Source organism: Centroberyx affinis, unplaced genomic scaffold, assembly GCF_046629955.1.
Source record: "Centroberyx affinis isolate AG114_WGS23_722 - 3 ecotype Tasmania unplaced genomic scaffold, CSIRO-AGI_Caff_v1 ptg001934l_1, whole genome shotgun sequence".
Lineage (NCBI taxonomy): Eukaryota > Metazoa > Chordata > Actinopteri > Beryciformes > Berycidae > Centroberyx > Centroberyx affinis.
This window is the reverse complement of record NW_027280295.1, coordinates 147,211-167,142: the sequence shown is the minus strand read 5'-3', so window position 1 is coordinate 167,142 and position 19,932 is coordinate 147,211. Positions and strand designations below refer to the sequence as shown.

Sequence of the window (19,932 nt, the reverse complement as noted above, 5' to 3'; positions counted from 1 at the left end):
ATAAGCAGTGAAAAAGAACTAGTACAAATCACATGAAAGCAGGGTTTCTGGTGTTTTATTTAATGTATTTGTCAATTGTACAGTATTGTTTAAGTTATTCATGGACATGCATGCAAAAATCTGCCCTCTCAACAAAGTCTCATGTGAAACCAGCACAAGACATCTATGTACTCTACTACAGCCTCTAATGAACCGCTAGGCCAACAAAACAATATTTTTTACATACCTGCGAACTTGAGACACTTTCACATAAAAGTCACATGACTTTTGCTTAACCATTTCACTTTCATTTCTATGGTTCTGCAAGTAGATGCAACATTGGTCACAATGGGCCACAATCTTTCTCTCAGTCTGTCCAGTATGATGCGGCAAGAACAGTTAGGCCTACAACTTCACCCATGAATTTCACCTTTAATGCAAATAAAATGTGTATTTTGCAGCTACCATTAAAACATTAGGTCTTTCCTTTGAAAATATACAAATGGTGTCATTTTTTCACAAAAAGTAGTAAAATGTGGGCATTTTTTTCATTAGAATATGATGAATCATATAACCTCCTTAAATAAAATATGCTCTTACACCAAAGCATTACAAAGAGAAAAGCACAAATTATATGTGTGTCAGAGCTGTAATAATACAAAATACAAAATGGAGGATTCAATCCCCTTGTTTTCAGACATTTTTCATTACAGAAAACATGACTGCTGTGGCAACTGTGTTCAAAGTGCATTCTACATCTATTCAAGAATTTTTTTTTTTTAAGAAACATACAATTATATAACAAAAGCAATGATTGTGTACACAGGCTGGCATCTGAAATGTGATGGATATGCCACTCTTACTCTAAACAGTCAGATTTACTACACATTTTGAAAAAAAAAAAATTAAATGGTTTTGTGAATTCAACAAATGACACAGAAAGTATTCTAATATTTGAAGCAGGACAAACAAGGGGTGTCACTCATTCTTTGTGATAGCACCGCTGTCACAAATGTAGCTCAAGATGCCAGCTGCCAGCCAATGTTTATTTATGAACACACACATGCACAGGGTAGTTATACTTTGATTTATGTGTAACGTGGGTGTGTTATACTTTATAATTATCCTTTGATTTAAACAATACCTTTGGTTCAGATACCGGAAATGAATAGCGCAGGAAAAAATACTTTGAACAATTTTGAGGAATCCCTTTATTTCAGTTGAAAGAGAAGTGATCAGTAAGCAAGTGCCTTTGAGTTGGGGGTGGAAGCGTCAGAAAGTGCTGAATTCATAAGACTGTTTACTCTTGATTAAAAAAACGTGACGATTCCTGCAACAAGTCATTTCTTTTTGTAACATCACAACCTCACCAGTGAATAACGAACCCTATGGCTTTGATATTATGAAAAAAAAAAAAAAAAAAAAAAAAACGATATAACAATTTGAACCAGTAGATAAATTTGTATTTTTGGGATTTATAGCTTAGTATATTTCAACTGCAGACATCCTCAGTAATATTGAACAGTGATGGTCTGTGGAGTTAAGGGTCCTCGATGTCCAGGAAATCCTTTTTGGGTGGCGCCGCCCCTCTGTACCAGGCACAAGAGCCGTCACTCCTCTTGATACAAGCAAAGTGTTTGGCCTGTGGTCCACTGATGCTCTTCTCAATCACCCAGTCTGTCCACAGGCACTCCTCTGGGGTGCTGATCATGCAGGGGATGGAGGTGCAGCGAGTGATCTGAGGAATCGGAGAAGAGCCCGACATCAGTGATCGAACTCAGAGTCAAGAGATTCTTTTACACCTGTAACACTGCTGTGCTGCACTTCCGACTCTCCTTCCACTTTATAGACCCACGCCCGACTTTCTTACCTTGCAATCGCAGCCCATTTCATAGCGCTGAGTCAGGCTCTTCTTCTGGGTGGCGCTCATGGCCTCCCAGGACTCGATGAAGTCACACAGTGTGACGTGCATTGTCCCGTCAGCCTCCAGTTTGCCTGCGGTGGAGAGGGCCAGTGGGTCAGTTTGCAAATGTAGCAGAGGCAATGAGATATATCAGCATTCGATTATCTAATCTGTATAGCGCACGTGATTGATTTGTGATGTCGTCACGGCTGTACCTGTGAAAAGATACTCCTTCTTGCCGTTGGTCTCCAGAGTCACTCCACACACGGCAGAGGAGGGAGCGGTGTAGATGGCCTCCACATCCTGGTTAGGACCTTTGAACATCTAACAGTTCACACAGAAAGAGAAAATAATCAATCAATCATACAGATTCACAGGACGCTGAAGCTTGCCCAGACCTGAATCTGAATATTTCAACATGCAAATTAAAATAGCTTTAGAAGATTTACCTTGATCTGCTTGATGTCATACTTGATTCGTTTGATTGGATTGCCATAGACGTCGTTGCCAGCGTCAACCTCTTGTCCTCCAACTACCTTTGCCCGGATAACTGAAAAAGAAGACCCACAAATTAATTTGTTTGATTCGAGGACAAAGTTTTAGAATCACAAATCTCTGTCACATTAAAAGCTAAAGCGGATCCGTGTCTGTCTGTATCTGCTCTGAGCCCTGCCCAGGTTTGGCGTGCCTGGCTTGGCCACAATGCATTGCTGTGGCTTGGATTTGAACAGTTTGCAGGTGCCAGGTGCTGGGAAGGCCGAGGCACATGAGTGTTTCATCAGCTGCAATCAGAGAGAGGAATGTACGCCGCCTGCTCCCAGGATCCTGAGCCGACACAGGAGGAAGCCAGTCAGCAATCTTTGAAAAAGCTGAACTAGAACGCTCCCCTTGCCCCCAGGCCTCTCTGCCGGCCTGCCTCTCTGTCTGGAGAGAGGTGCTGACATGCAAATCAACCTCTCTCTCTTTCTCTTTCTCGCGCAGCCCTTCCCCTCCTCTCTTCTCTGGCACTCTTAGCTTCAGCTTCAAGATTCAGAGAGGTTTGGATGAAAAAAAAAAAAAAACAACAGTTCAAGTGGAAAAATATTATCAGAGCCATGCGGATGAGCTTTGGAGCTTCAGTAAGGCCAAATACTGTCTACTCAACATAAAATATGACTCATGCATTTCACAAACACTGGCCCCTTTCTTGTGAATTCAAATGTTGAAATATCGGCCATATACGTCATATCCAACTGTCTATGGCAGCCACAGTGGTTACATTAGGATAATTTATAAAATAAATAATAATCCAAATAATCCCCTACTACACTACGATAGGTGAAATAGGTTTACAACATCGCATTCAAAATCAAGCTTTTAACTACAGAAGGAGACAAGCGACAGAGCTAATGTTAACCAGATGTTCTCTCTGCCCTCCTAGCTCAGTGCTCCACTTTCCCAAGGTGGCAGCTACTGACTGGCTTCCTTACCAAATAAGATCCGTCTTTTCATTTGCTTTTTATATGACCGAGGTATGAAGCTGTGAGCCATATGTGCCCTAACTCGATGACAATAGAGGCTTAGAGAACATCTCCTTTTAAGGGTCTAAAGAGTCAACCGTTAACAGAAGGAAAACAGGGAGAAGGGGGAAAAAAGGAGCGCGCGCACACAGATTTGGGACAGAGCGAGAGTGATGGAGTGATGAGGATGGCTGCACTCCGCAGGCAGGGGAACAGAGGGGAGAACTGACAGGAATAGCAATCGCACTGCAGTGGTCAAACTACCCCCGACCGTGTCCTGTGTGTACAGGGCGGAGATACACCTTCAAAGCAACAGTATTGAGCAGTCGAAAACGTACAAGTTGACGGGAGGAAGAGGAGGCAGAGAGCAGAACAGAGGGAGATGTAGGATTTAGTCCGGAGCCAGGAAAAAGTGCAAAACACTGTGTTGTCCAAGGCTGCATGCTTTTCTGTGTGCTGCGGAGCTGCTGTGACGCGGCAGCCATACTGACTCTGATGTACAAACATGCTCACTTGTACATAGATATACAGGCATATGCAAACACACACACACACACACAGGCTGACACCACAGCATAGTGCATAGTAGGCATAGACGCACACACACACACACATAAACCAAGGTCATCAAAGACAGCGTTTGAAACCATAAACTGCATTCAGCCATCGTTCACAACAAACAAGACACACATAAACAGCACACACTTCTCCAGATGCTCTGAGACACACAGTGTTATAGTGTCGCTGCTGCAGGGAGAATGAAGTGGGGAGAAACTGTCCAACTCCTCTGGTTACAAGGAGGATTGGTGGTAATCCCCTTTCCCTGAGTGTGCAGAATCACACACAGATCACTTCTCTTCTGCCCTACTGTTGTAAAGTAGGTCAGGTGAAAAGATCCATATTTATAGTACATGCACATGCACACACACACACACACACACACACACACACACACACACACTATATGGCTAGTGAAAGAAGAAAAAACTGAAAAGGTGTCTTATGTGAATGATGATTTGACCATCTTCAATAGAAATGCTATACAAAATGACTTCTGATGTATCCCAAGAGTCCTGCTAATCTAATTGGAACTGAGATGTGATCCATATTACATGCATACACACACATACACACAGCTGACTGGTTCTATGTCAAAACAGTGAATAAAGCAGTTATTAACAATAAATAGGCCACATCAAGTACAGTATCAAATATGATCTGATTTTCAGGTTTAAAGCCCTTTAAATTCTAAAAGAGGGATCACAGACAAAATGAAATAACCAGGTACACATAAAGGTCATATTATAGTTGCTGTGAGGAAAAACTGTGACTTAAAGATTATTTTCCCCCTTTCACTGTTTTGTGGAAGCCTGCATGGGATCTGCAGTAAAATAGTGGTTGCAGCTATTTTTCCAATTTCCAAGTTTTCATTTGTAACCAGAGAGAGCTAAATGACTCATCCTATAACTTTCCCACACCATGATGCCACTGAAGCACTCGCTGTTCCTGTTCAACTAGGGAGAAGTAAAATTAAAGAGAGTCAATTTAGTGATTATGGTGTGCGTGTGTGTGTGTGTTACTCCATTAGCTGAAGTAATTTAGAAACGTGACTTAACATTTGGTACCGATATACCTAATTCTCGTATAAATGATGGTATTTACTGGAAAGGCTTGACCAAAGACTATGAAAAACACAAGTTTCAAAGAACTGGGAACTAAGTGAACCATCTAATTTTCGAGTTATACAAACAATAAACACAATATTTTGGGTGTAGTAACATGGTCATGACAGTGCTTTAAAAACAAAGAGAATATGGGAAGAAAGCATATGCTTGTCATGTAATTGCAGGGCCTGTACACCCATTTTCCTCTCTGAAAAGCCACACGGTGGTCATGCTTTGAACGAGAAAAAGCAAACTACAAATTCAAACTGATTCCTGTGCTGCCTCTCTCCAGAGATAGTCAATCCATCATTATATTTTTGTTTATCCTCAATAATGTGATTTAATGCTGCCTGAAACCCTCTGCAATGGACCCATCAGTGCCTGGATATGCTTGTAGTTTGCCTTTCTAGCACTGCTTAAAAACATCCCTTTCAGCATTTATTTTAGCATTGTAATGTTTTCCCTTACATGTATTTAAAGGCTTTCACCACAGGTGAGTTGCTCTACATAAGTGCTAGCTAAGTGCAAAATGTAATGTTAGTATGGCTGTCTTTTCATTTCAGTGAGCACATAAATTGAAGCTGCTGGACAGTCCAACTGGTGAACATCAGCCCCCACAGCAGAACAGCAGTTAGCCTACTGATCAATGCAACACGTAATCACCAGAGATGCTGGAGTTCAAAGCAGCTGTTGTGAGAGCTTGCACACATTCAATTTGGCTCAAAGGAGGCCGATCTGGTTTTAATATCTGCTCTGTTTACACAGCTTGCAGGGCTGTCTTTATACCGGAAATCAGGCTAGAGCCAGCCTTCTTTTCAAGCTCCCAAATGGTTTGCCCTCCTTCTTCACAAAGCCACACAGGTACACAGCACTCCAACTACGCATCACCAAATAAACAGCGGATGCATAACGAGCGCAGCATATGACCGGCATTCCACTGCCTCAAGCCAAAGACCCAAGGGAGGGATTTCAATTTATGAGGAAAGATATATTTTTTGGTTTCTGCTCCATCTTTTCTTGTGATAGAGTGTTCTGTTTTGACAAGATAAATACGATTTACTATAATGTGTACAAGTGGAGCTGAACTGGTATTTAACTTGTTTGTTCACTAGAATAAAGCCTGAGAGGCCCTAGCAAAGTGAGGCCAAAGAGGTCACAATGGTCAACTAGGGGCAGAGGTGGAAAGTACCTACCATAGTTACTGACTTGAGTAGGTTTTTAGATTAATGCTATTTTATGCTACTTTACTAACACTTAGTCTGCACTTTTACCTCTATTTTAGATTTTTAAGTACTTGTTTTTACTTTAATAAGTTTCATTTTATACATGTGAGTAGTGAGATCTACAGTAACGTAGCAGATAGTAGACTTTCCCTCCCATACAAGATACTACAGCTTGAAGTAAAAAGGATAATCTCCCCAAACGTTGGGCTGCAACTGACCCATGAAATTATTAATGATGACCATGCAAATCAAGTTTTTTGTGTGTAAGATTTTCATTCACTTGAGCCTGCAATCTCAATTTCATTGATTTTCACTTCTTTTTAGTGAGCAATTCTTGTACATTTTCCACACACTCTGACTCAAGTAGAATGTAACTTAAGTAATAGTTTCACTTCCATAAAACATTTTGTTAAGTATGCAAAATGTGCGAGTCAGTGTGTGAGTAAAGGAAATCTGGAGAAAAACATCATCTACAGCGAAACTAATAATGGTAAACTATGTGTTATGCTTTTTGAGAGTGCTTTCCACATAGTAAACCATTAGCTTCCGTTCAAAAAGAAATTATAAACTACAGTTGTTTGGCTCCTACCTGTCAGTTCGGGACCAGAAAGTTGATTTTAACAGTGAATTGTCTGACTACTAAATTCACAAGGGTTCCTCAAGGCAGTGTCTTGGGACATCTATTGTTTTTACTGTGCAACAATGACATGAAAATCATATGCTCATTGAATTTATTTTACTACAAATGATTTTGCCTTGTTATTATCACTCAAGATACACTAGGCTATTTATGTACAGCACAGATGATTGTGTGTCAGAAGTTGACCAAGATTAGTAATTGGTTGATGTCATTTTAACACCTTGGTCATACTGAATCCATTTTATTTTGTTCACCAAGTTTGAGCAAAGCCTCAGGACTAAAGGTGGAGTGAGGAGCCCACATCATCACAGCTAAATCTTCAGTTCAGTTCTTGAGTTGTACTGTTAATAACAGTTTGGGAGAGTTAGAGTGGTGATGAAGGTTCCTGATAAGGTTAAATACAGAACAACATTTGTAGTCAGGAAGGTTAATCTCTTTGACCGAGGACTGCCTCAGGTTATTAGAATAGAGGCTGGGGAAACATCATTTTGAATATGCTGGTTTGTCTTGGGAGGGTCTATCCATGGTGCTGAAGAAGAAGCTCCAGGTGTCTCAGCAAATTGGTCATGGTCATGTTAGGAATTAGGACTCAGGCATCGTGTGGGTAGGAGTCACTTTGAGGAGCTCAGCTGACTACCCATTTAGGTCAGAGTAGCTCAATTTAGGTTTCACATGATCCACAGGATTGTCAACAATAAAGCCTCCCCTCTACCTGACCGAATGATTCACTCAAGCTGAACACAGTTACAACCACCATACCAGATCTAAAAAGCTCCTCTTTACACTCTGGAGCAGGGGAAATGACCAAGATGACACCAATCAGACCCTTAATGCAATCACCTTTAAGGAAATGAAATTGGCTCATTGTGTCCAAGTGATTCATGTTTCATCTTCTGTTGTGTTTGCTATTTGGTGTTTAGGTGTGGTTAGAATACTGAAAACGTTATTGAATATGTTATTGATTTTGTCTATATTAGGGAGTCACCATAATGTAATGAGCATTTGTCAATGTTTTTAAGACCAAGGACTGTAATGGAAATAAGTCTTTTACTTCTTGTGTTATGCTTGATAATTTTGAGATGTGTATAAGCTCTTTAAATGTAATTTAAAAAGTCATTCACTAAACTAAACTGAACTAAATGGAATATAAATATAGATGGATATACAGGACAATTGCTTAATAACAGCAAATAAATGGTCTATTGGAACATTCATCTATTAGAATTTTGTGTTTACGGCAAGTTGTTGCAATGAGTATGAATTTAAATTTGAATTTGTCTGGATCTTTAAAAAAAAATGTGCCACAGACTTTTATCTGGTTGTCCAAGTGCTACACCATGCTCTCTATCATCTCTCAGCTTCACTATGATTAAAAATACTCCTCTCAGACATTGTTATGTAGGCCAATATCAAATAAAGTTTTTTGTTATTCCATGCCATTTTAGTAAATCTCTAAGCTTCTTAACCTCACAAAGTTTGAGGAATGCCAACTTTAAAATTGGGCTATCTCAGTGAAACTAGTTAAGAAAGTGCCAAAAGTCAGATTTTCCTTTACAGTAAACGCTGCAGCAGGATGGTGTGGTTTCTTCTTCCTCCAGAGCCATGGAACCCAATGGTAAAGAGAAACCTTTGAATAAGTCAGCTTCTGTATACATACCACACGCTCAGCCAGCTCACAACCAAGAAAAAAGACCCTCAGCAAACCCCAATTTAAATAGCTAAACAAGCCAGTCACTGTTGGGATTCTCGTTAGCATAAGGCCTATGTTGACGGCAGCAACAAGCAGTGTTTTGTAACGGGTCAAATAAGCGGGAAACTATCCGCATGGCCTTTGAAAAGGGGTAAAATCAAATCCCATTCACTTCGAGGAACTGCACAGTAAAGCTCTCAGCCATTGATCATACCAAGATGATCTACTATATCATCTCTCCATCCTCTGTAGATGATGAAGTGTCACTGCTGTAGTGGTGACACTGCAGCAGGACCAACTTCCTGGTTTGTTCAAGGGGATGGGGGGAAACACTACAATTTCTATGTAGTTTTTTTGTTTGTTTTGTTTTTGTGCAACTATGAAACTCGCATATTTATTAACTTTCATTGAATGAAAGTTAATAAATATGCCATCATCTAGTGGGGGTCAAATAGGTTTAGATCAACACACTGCTGAAAAGATGAAGAACAGAAGTTTAAAGAGTGATAGATAAGGAACATGACCCCTCTAATCAGCCCATGTTGTTTTCAATCTCGTCAATTTCAGGCACTGATTTGGCAAAAATGGTTACCAGATTTGATGCATGTAGGGGGAATCCCTAATGAAATAGATGTATAATCATTTTAGAAGGACAAATATCAACACAAAACAAACAAAAAATCCACAAAAATTCTACCAGAGAAAATCCAATTCCATAGGAGATTTAAAAAAAAAAGTAGTCTACATTAAGGTCACTATAAACTCACTATTAAACTTACATTAGAGACAGGGGAGAGGGGGAGGAAAGGGAAAGAGAGATTGGCAGAGAGAGAAAATTCCGTTTAAATTGATTCCACTCCATCCACTTCCCCCTGTAATTCTAAACACAAGAGGATACGACAAGTTTGTAGAGTCCCCCCCCCCCCCCCCCCCTTGTGTCTATAAATCGACCCGCAGAATACAGGCTATTCCAACCAATAATGTAAATAGGACGACGCCAGGTAGAAATATGTAGTGGGCTAAAACCTGGAGTCAGAATCAATTCATTCCAATCAATTAACTGACTTACCGACGTCTGCGTTGCAAAACGCCTGCTGGGGATGCGCAGGGGAGCAGCTGCAGGCTTCTGCGATTTCTTCCACTCGCCACAGGAACAGGATGGCCAGGGTGACAAAACAACTGCTCACCGTCCAAGTCATTTTTAGAAAACTATGCTGTTATAATCTACAGATCTAAAAAAAAAAATATATATTTATATATATATATATATATATATATAACAATAGAGAATGTGCAGTCCAGCAAAGCCTACAGGATTATGAACAAAAAAGAACGTCCACAGTTTCAGATTAGTAAAAGACGGTCCACTTGTCAGAGTATGAGACGCACAACGCACGAGACTGTGTTCATTCCTGTTGAAGACTGCACCCAGGCACCCGGACACCTCCTGGAAATCTGTTTTCTACTACCGTCAGGAGCTGCCCGCTTTTTATTATCGCAGGCTGGCTGTGAGCTCCTCCCCCTCCCGCGGGCTCAGCCAGTAAGCGGAGCACTGTGTGGGTCAGCGGCTCCCGAACTTTTTCATGTCAAGGTCCCCCCAAACAGATAAGCATCAGCCCCCCCCCTCCACCCTCCCACACCCCCCCACCCCTCCTCCTTCTCAAGCTGACATGATTTGTGTCAGAGGCGGACAACTGTTTATGCTGTAAATGGGGAGATTACAGCGATGAGAGTGAAACCTCTGACCCAATAGTCATTCCTATGACATTATCTACCAACTATTAGTCATTTTATCCTGGAACCCGATCAGAGACACCTGCTTTGCCACTTTGGGAACTTCTGCTAGAAATGAATGAGATTACCACCACACACACACACACACACACACACACACACACACACACACACACAGTCACTTCAGTATATTGCTACATGAGTTTACATGAGTTGGAGAATAAAAAACATCATGGTAACAAGGCAAGAGACCTTCAAAATCAATAGGCAGCTGTCCTTTTCCTCAGTTTCCTCTGTCATTTCATATTTCATATTTCGTATTATTCCTATAATTTTCTGATATGGACTAAATCTTTGTCTATATACGTATCAATGAGTTTATAGTGACCTTATCCTACTTATATTTTTTCATCTCCTGAGGTATCACTGTAATATTCCTATAATATTCAGATAGGGACTCAGAGGAATAATATGATTTTGCTGTGATATTTCTATTGTGCCCTTCTGTTTGTTTTTCATATGGGTTCAGTGCTTTGATGTTGTCATTGTTATTTTGTTTTGCTTTGTTTTGTTTTGTTTTGCCATGTGATTTTTACCTTCAACATTTGCGTTAATGATACTTTACTGCTGAACAAATACTGACACTGGTTCTACTGAGTCCATGTCATCTTAGCACAGGCTTTACAAGTCCATGTGTTTCTCAGTGGAGTAGTCCTCAGCTCAAGCTGCGCAATTCAGTTATCTGTGATTTTAATTCATTGAGGGCATTTAGCTTTGTTTGCTATGCAAGCACGATTTCGGTAACTGTTAAAGACACCACAACACATGAAAATACTAAAGAAGGAGGGCGAGAGGAATACTAAAGAAGGAAGGAAAGAGTGGGGGAGTGGAGAGAAGTGACATCATCCCTTTAAACTTAATAGATTCAATCTGGTGGCGATTCCCCTAGCGTAAGCTGCCCAAACCCTCCTCCCTTCCATGAAAGAAACATTATGCTATAGTCAAAGTTTTTGGTCGCTGCTCATTCCTTACTCATGCACAAAAATGGATGGTTCTTTTGTTGGAAAGTTGAGCACTGCAACACCATCTCAGGAAACTGAGGATCTCAGGAGTTTGGGTTCGTGGCCTGCGTTGTTGATTCTGGCTTAGAAGGGGAGATCATAGTAAGGGCATGGTGTGTGTAATGATTAGGGCTGATGATGAATAATGAAGAGGACAGAGGAGAGAGGACTGTATCTGCTGTGGTTGCCTTGCTCCCTGACATCATATTTGGCCACAGGCTGTCGGTCTTCTGGGCTCTCCAGCAAATATTTCCACTCTTTTCCATAGTTTAGCATTTTTGCTTGGTTGCTTTTCCACAGGTCTCTGTTACTTGATGTCTGTATAAAAAAGAGGCAGGGAGAGGGTAAGAGGAGGGAGGCAAACGGGACAACCACTCTAGTGCCCTCACTCTAATAACTGCTGCTTGTTTTCGTCGCAGAACGGGGATTTGGGCATTCATTCATTTAGCTTCAGACGTATTCTCGGCGGCCATGAGAGGCCATGGAGTAAGAATGCCATCAGATAGATAAGGAAATTTCCCAAACTGATGGAAATTTTGCAAACCGGTATGACTCGTAAGCAGAGGGGAAGATGCCAGACACAAGGGACACGATAGGGACAACAGCGCAGACGTTGGGCGTGGGAGAAATTAAGACACGTAAAAAGGAAGTGACACATCCAACATCAAATGGGCAGAAATATGCTTTCGTCTCCTTTCCACAGTGTGCCCAAGCCATCACGGGAACAGCAGACGCCTTCTTCTGGGCAAAGCCTGCCTCCCCCTGTCAAAACAGTTGGCTTCCTCTGCACTGATGTGGTGGGATCTGCTCAGATCCCAGTCGTGTCCCCGGCTCCTGGGCGGTAGAGAGGCCGATCCACACACTCTGCACTCCACCTCCCACCTCGCCTGCAGGACTTTGATATAAGATGAGGAGGGGATTTGGGTGAACCTCTTATTATGGGAAAGAATTTCAAGAATTCAGGCCGAGGATGTGTTTCCTTTGCTTAATGAGTTAGAACAACAAACAGACAAGCACAAAACATGGCCGAATAATACGGATGTATTAACATTCCAGTGTTTTTGTAACTGAGCATGTTTTACTAAATCAACCAGTTAAGAGACATAGATAAAAAAAAAAGATTTATTTGAAAAATGTTATATGAAAAATGGCAATTCACAAGATGACCAACTGACGCACATTGCAATTCTCCCTTTAGAACAGGCCAGTTTAGATCTGGATTATTGTATCAACATGAGGTTTTCATTTGTAGAGAGAGGGTGGATTTGTCAAAGAAGTGCAATGTAAGCAGCTCCCCTGTGTACATTACACACTACAAACGCCCAGAGGGGCTTAGGAATGGTCGAACCTCCATACCCTAAATTACAGACTTGCAAGGCCAGGAATACTCTCAAAAGGAAGTGCCCAGCAGGACAGAAAAAGAGGGTCTCATTGCGGGAACTGGTGGGTGCTGTGGCAGTGACCCACATCCTCTGACTCCCACCCCCTCTCCCCTACTGCATGCACACATCCCACATGGGGCAGAACGGCTCGATTGTGACCTGACCACCACCTTGCCTCCTTCCACCTTCCATTCCCTGCTGCCCATCCTCTCCCTCCTCCGCACCATCTTTGTTGTTTTGTTGTTTTTTTTTTCATACTTTGATGTGAGCTAGCCGCAGCCCACGGACAATTCCCATCATTTTCCACTCATCATTCGAATATTATGGGTGTTAATGTGAGACAGTGAATCAGTGGCAGTGATTTCACTTGAGGGACAGTGAAGAGGAGGAAAACATCTGTTGGAAAAAAACGTGGAAATGGAATCAGAGGCTTTTGGGGGTCAAGTGGTCAACATTGCCCACTGTGGTGAGTCACCATGAGTCTGGTTAATGTCCAGAGTGTCTCCTCAATTCACTGACATTAACTGTGACTAAATAACAATAGCAGTGACCAAATAACTTGGGCGTTTACGGTTGGGACTTTCACTTTTACGAAACACAACCATACTTGTCCAATAAATTAGTGCACAGTCATTTCCTCTGCAGGGCCGCTGTAATACCAGAGCATGACTAGGACGTCTGGGGCAAGGCTTGACTTAACGCACAGCAGCAGGCTGGTGTTGAGCAAATGTTTAAACGAGAACCTCAAGTCATTAAAAAAACTACACTTCATGGAATTTCAAAATTTTGGGGCATTTTGAACTGGACAGCCCATGTCATGACCTGCGATTAGTTGGTGTGTAAAATGACGCAATAAGTCAAACCCAGTGACACTTATGACGAAGCATTACGAAATACCTGAACTTTCCCTCACGTAGTATGATGCAGTCTTTTACGTTACTATACACAGCCTGTCATGATATTGTCTGTTAATGGTTCTTACAAAACCCCTCTCCCCCCTCAGGCTAAACAGTTGCTGTAATTTCTTACAACACTGAAGCATGACTTTGGAAGCCATCTTGAAATACACACACTGAACACGTAATCTTAGTAATGCATCAATCGTCCCTTGTCTTGTTTCAGTGCGCCCAGAGACAAGCCCACCACTCAGACCTCCATGAGTCACTCTGCGTCGTGTGTTGCTGTGTTTCAGCCACCTGTCCGGGCATGTCGGTTTGACTGTTGTCAAGTGTGACTGTCAGCTCCATGGAGCAGCAGTGCGGGAAGGTTCGAGGCCCATCTGGGGTCTGTGTAAACACCACGCTTTCTGGAAGATTCCATGATTCATGCAGAGGAAACCACTAATGTATCCCTAATCAAAATGCCTGCAAACTCCCATCAACACTATAATCCTTTCCAGTTCATTTGACCTTATCTGATTATGCTGAATAAAGCTGATATGCTCGAAGTTCATTTAGTTTGGCTGCTCGGCAAGAGTTGTGGTCAGTGAAACTGCAACTTTAAAAACTTCTTTTAACTACACCCAAATTGCATTGTGGCGTACAAGATAATATACTGACAGTGAGACACAGCGAGGAGCATAATGTCAGGGAACAGATACTTTGGTTTGTGTCTAGGGAGAAAAACAATTATGGGTAAAATGAGATTGAATTCAGGGAAAAGGTGAGAAAGAGGCCAAAATAAGGAATTCCCATTTATTTGTTTGTTGGTTTGTTTGTTTGTTTGTTAAAATGTAACTAAACTACTACATAAATCTAGATAAACTAATATGTCAACATTTTGTTGAATTACGTGTACTTAGTTTCAATAAATCACTTTAAATTCTTTTATTACCTTTTTTTTCTATACAAATGAATAAAACTGCTTCTCTGATGGAGCTCAATTTCATATGTCTGTAGTAATGATATATGCGTACAAACCCTCTTTCCCTCAATGAGCTGGACAGCATCAACATGGCTGAGGTCATGATGACAGATTTTACTCTGAGCAGCAGGGTTCATGTCAGAGTCAGGACTGGACTACACCTTTGGAGAGAGCACACTCATCCATTACAGTGGTAATTGGGTCCTCCCAGAACTGGAAGGTCCTTCAGCAGTGAAGGGGACTGAAGCTATAAATTAGCTTGAAGATGAACTTAACTTTTATCTGTATTTACCAGTTGCTCTTTTCGGGGCCAAATCGAGTCTTTTAATGAAACAAATGTACTGACAGATGGAGAAATAATGTGGAAAATCAAGTTTATTCCAGTTTTTTCATTTGCCTTTACTACAGAGACAGGAAAGGATAGTTGATATGATTTAAAGCACAATCACCTGATACCTTTGTAGCTAATCAACAGACCTGTCATTCACACAAATAATATTGTAAGTATTTGATTGGAATCAGTTGAGTAATACCATGACAACCATAACTGTTTTGATAGGAGAATTACATTAGCGTGCTGGCTGCCTTGTAACATCTGAGTCACTTCTGTCGGATCAGATGTAGTCGGGTCTCACCACAAAGTGGTAGATGTACTGGTCGTTAGGACAGGGATAGGGCAGAGCCTGGCTGCTGTTTGAAGAGATATGAGCCAAGCCGTTCTTGAAGTCCTGAACCTGACAGATGTACTTGCCTTGGCACATGAGCAGGAGCCGGTTACTAAAGCGAACGCTGCTCTGGTACTTGCTGAGGCTGCTCTGGGCAGTCAGCCTCGCAGCAGGGAACGACTCACACTTCACACCCTTGTTTGAACATTCACTCTGGCTCTGAAAGACATTTGCCTCCCAGCGAATCATGTTGTCCTTAAAGATCATGCTATTGTGGACAGGTGTGCTGAATGACTTGCTTCTGCGTTGGCGGTATGGACTGGCAGTGGTATAATAATAGTAACGATAGTCTTGGCGATAAGGATTCCTGTTGTAGGAATCCCTACGATTCCCTACTTTTCGGTCACTTTCTCTCACGTTTGAGTCAATCAAAGCATCCCATGGCTCGGCTGTGTAGATCCTGGGCTGGTAATCATCTTCTTCTCTCTTGAACGTTGAGCTGTTCCTCAGAGTGCTGAAGAGCAGAACATTAAACTGGTATGCCTTCAGCATGTTGTTGCGATACACATTCTGATGAGCATTGTAGAGCGTGGAGCTGAACTGCAGCTCATAGAGCTTCTCAGCAGGGATCATAGGGAAACGGATGCGGCTCAACAGGTCGGCCTGACTTTCCAAACTGGTCGAGTTGCCCTTCTCTGAGATCCAGCTCTCCAGGGACCGAAGCAGGAAGGACTCATCTGGCACCACTAGGTCTGAGCGATACAGAAGGACTCCAAGGAGTCCCACGGAGAGGCGGCTCCAAGCAGGGGATTGGGTCAGATTTTGGTAGTTCCAGGCCATGTATTTGACACAGTTCTCCTGGAGCAGAATGTCCCCGGTTTCCACTGCATACTCGTAGAGGGACACCTGGGTGTGGAAAGTGACATCCTCTGGGAGGATTTTGGTAAAGAGCCGGCCCATGTCCTTCATCAGCTGCTTCACCCCAAACTTAGAGGCCGTCTGGTGGAGGCACTGTGCAGAGGAGAAGGTCACATCCATCTTGCGGGTGTAAAGGTACCTAACAAGAACCAGATTGTTAGAATATTTACTTGAGCTTCTTTTAAACTGACTTTAGTGACAAATATCGGAGTTAGAGAGGTTATGATGTCTTTGATTAACAAGACTTGAGCAGCCATAATCACCATGATAGTGACTCAAACATAACCACTTCGGATGTGAATGAGGTCATTAATTAAGCTAATGAATGTATTAATTAGCAAATATTTCTATGTCAACACACTTGTCTTCACATAACACATAGGCAGTATTAATATGAACTACGTATCTTGAAACATTAAGGAGTTATAGTAGTTTCAAGAAAATCTGTTTTTACTATTTTAATTTATAGGGCAAGGTTCCCCAAACTCTAATCAGATCATCTACCCTATACAGGGAACCTGTGGCGTAAGTATGAATTCTATCATGTGTTCATGAGTCATTGTGTTGACAAAAATGTGTCACACAGACAGACAGACAGACAGACAGACGCCGCCATAACAACATACAGTAATGTCCCGCATGCCATGTACCATGGTGACGGGACATAAAAATCGCATGTCTCAACGTGTCTTTTTCTGTGGCAGCAGGCTACCTGATGAAAGAGGTGAAATGTGGTTGGCAAGACTGGCTGACAAGGACAGAGATGCTACTGATCCCCTGTGAGGCATTGAAGCATGGGAATCGTGACAAGACCATTTTGTGTGCGCAGATGGTCGTCCCAACCATCTCCAAGGTCCCATCCTCCTGTTTGTTTCCAGTGGGGCTTTGGACCAAGATCTGGAAGTCACAACCATCCCCGCTGTCAAACAGCTGGCCAAGCTCCGCAGACAGACCCACACTGTGGTCTAGCGAGTGTTTGGTATCACTGATGGTCTCATTCATGTCTAGAGGGGAGATGGATTGCACAGGATTAGGAAAATGAGCTATATCAAAAGGGCATGGATACAAGCTTGAAAGAGAGAAGTCACAATCACAGACTGTGATATTAAATGAGCTTGGCGAGTAGCCTACAAGTCCAACCCTTATAGGGATCATTTCTCTTTTGTTAGAAGCCTAATATAAAGCTGTTGCTAGTCCAGTTAGTCAACTTTCATCCAGTCATGTTTTGTGAGGTTTTAGATACGTGCCTGCTTCACAAATAACTCCAACATCCTCTTTGTGTGAGCAGTCAGTAACTGCCCAGCCTCTGAAAAAACAACTGGTCAGGACGTTCTCTGTACCCTTACAGTCCATATCATCGAGCCAGATGGGTCCAGACCCTAGGATGTGAAATGAGAGGAAATAATTGAGTTGTCATAAAGGACACATTAGACGGGACACATTAGACAGTGGGCGTTCTGGGTGGCTGAACTTGTGGTGTTAGTGCATAATGTTAAGGCCTCTGGTAAATCCTCAAATCACAACTCTGCAATCACTAAAATGATTTCACTGCCCCCTGGTGGGGGACACATGGAAGTGGAGGGCACCTTCTCCGTAAGTCCCTCCACTGACAGCAGATTTGGCTCCAGGGAAGTTCAGCTGACGACACACCACCTGGGCCTCAGCCAGGTCCCAGCCATCGTCACACACTGTCCCCCATTTCCCATCGTGGTAGATCTCCACGCGGCCCTCTGAGACGGTCTGAGAGCCCGCCAGCCTCACATCCCCATCCTGTGGCAGCACCTCAGCTTGTTTTCCTGTATGCGTACAGACAGACAGGAGCGTAACAGAGCCCGAGCCAGCAGAGGTTAAGCAAATATTCTGCTTATTTGCATTCTATGTTGAACGAATAACATGGTCAGGCAAAAGAATACAACGTAGTAAGTACATATATAGATATTCACACAAAGATTAATTAGGAGTAGTTCCATTTCAACAGAGGTGGAAAGTACAAAGTAAAATGTTGAGGTACTGGCACTTTACTTGAGTATTTCATTTTGTGAGACTTTATATTTACTCCACTACATTTATCTGATGGCTGTAGTTACTAATTCCTTTGCAAAATAAGGTTTTACATGCAAAATATACAATAAGCTCGTAAAATACGATGCATAGTTAGAGTTTAAACTACACAACAGTATATGGATTAGTTAGACCTAGCGCCATCTGAACCACCTACAACATTAAAATACTTCTTACAGGCAAATGCATCAATAATTTAACACTGAAAGGGACTAGTCTTCAGAATTAGTACTTTTACTTTTGATATGCAGTACATTTTACTGTAAAGGATTGAAGTAGCCTACTTTTTCCACCCCTGCATTTCCACTAGTTACTTTCAAACCAGAATTTTGCAAAAATGTTTCATTAGGGTGAGATGCACCCTGGATGACTCACTGAATAGGTTCAATTTTAAAGAGTCCATTCCGGAGACATGAAGAAGCAGCAAAAGCCACAAAGTGTGTGTGACTCCATGTATCAGCATTTCCGCCTGTCAGCTTGGATTCTGATACAGACAAACAATGGCAAAAGCAGGCAATGTGAGAAATATGACCACCTCGCTACTGTACTCCTACATTACAGTTTAAGTCATCAATGGCATAATCTATAACCAAGCAACAAGTTGAAGAATGTTTTTTTTTTTTTATGCTCAGCATGCATCAGTGAGTTAATTCAACGAACGAAAATAAAATAAGACTTTCAAGATACATTTTACTGTCACTTTACTATGCTTTCATGAAGATGGAAAGGAAGTTCATGCTTAGTATTATTCTGTATTTTGGAGTTACAGTTAGCTATACTATACACAGTTTTTACTCTAATCACATTGTTCGACTAAAGAGCAGCACTAGCATTTAAGCAAATTATTTTAATGTCTAGTGAAGATTAATTGAAACTCCTAAAAAACACTATAGACAGTTCTAAAATGAAATATGAAAGGTTAAAGGTAAATGGTTACAAGGTGTGAAATCCTTACATATAATGAAGCCACAAAACCCTCTCACCTCTGTTGCTATGTAGTACTGTAGTCCTTCAGCGCAGTTCTCCCTTTAGACCCCTGTGACAAACTCACACTCCTTATAAAGCCCCACAGAAAGCGGTTTGGGACCCCGTTTTCACTTCTGCAGCCTTCCCTAAGTTTCGTTTCAAATTAAAGCTCAGAATTGCAGCCAGTTGCACAACTTCTCCGATCTAGCCAAAACCTGTCTGAGGGGAAAGTCTAGTCCACAGTCTGGTGACTGTTTCTCAGATCCCTGTAGCAGAACCAGGTCTCCACAGCCCAAATGGATCCTTGAATAACTTTCTTTCCCAGGAACAAAAATGACCCTTCACCTTTAAAGCTACAAAAGTTTTATCTTGACACTGAACAAGACTAAGGGGGGGATCTCTTCCTCCCATTTACAGGTCTTATCTACAAGCCACATCGGACTGCAGGCTAGGACACACACACACACAGCCTCCTAGGCGTCAGAGAGTCTGATGAGACACATTGGAATGTGTCCAAAATCAGGAGAAATCTTCGATGCAGACTCATGAGACTTTGGATATCACAATGTAATGGACCCTAATGTATATGTCTAATGTTATATGCAACTGTGATGTTTTATATAAGGGTTATTTGCATTATCCAATTTCTTCATCTTTACATGGGTTTAGATAACCATGTTTGAT

General features: G+C 41.8%; 2 protein-coding genes across 2 annotated transcripts; both read right to left on the bottom strand.

Annotated features, from left to right (window-relative positions):
- Nucleotides 1-45: 45 nt before the first annotated feature.
- timp2b (TIMP metallopeptidase inhibitor 2b) lies at nucleotides 46-10,047 on the bottom strand. The gene is made up of 5 exons (XM_071530502.1): nucleotides 9,668-10,047; nucleotides 2,332-2,432; nucleotides 2,098-2,206; nucleotides 1,850-1,974; nucleotides 46-1,717 (listed from the first exon to the last, which is right to left on the bottom strand). The coding sequence occupies exons 1-5, from the start codon at nucleotides 9,795-9,797 to the stop codon at nucleotides 1,520-1,522; spliced, it is 663 nt and encodes a 220-aa protein (XP_071386603.1). The 5' UTR covers nucleotides 9,798-10,047; the 3' UTR covers nucleotides 46-1,519.
- Nucleotides 10,048-14,995: 4,948 nt separating this feature from the next.
- Nucleotides 14,996-19,673, bottom strand: LOC139653613 (galectin-3-binding protein A-like). The gene is made up of 6 exons (XM_071530503.1): nucleotides 19,266-19,673; nucleotides 18,658-18,766; nucleotides 17,808-18,017; nucleotides 17,469-17,600; nucleotides 16,934-17,225; nucleotides 14,996-16,360 (listed from the first exon to the last, which is right to left on the bottom strand). The coding sequence occupies exons 2-6, from the start codon at nucleotides 18,743-18,745 to the stop codon at nucleotides 15,253-15,255; spliced, it is 1,830 nt and encodes a 609-aa protein (XP_071386604.1). The 5' UTR covers nucleotides 18,746-18,766; nucleotides 19,266-19,673; the 3' UTR covers nucleotides 14,996-15,252.
- Between the last annotated feature and the right edge of the window lie 259 nt (nucleotides 19,674-19,932).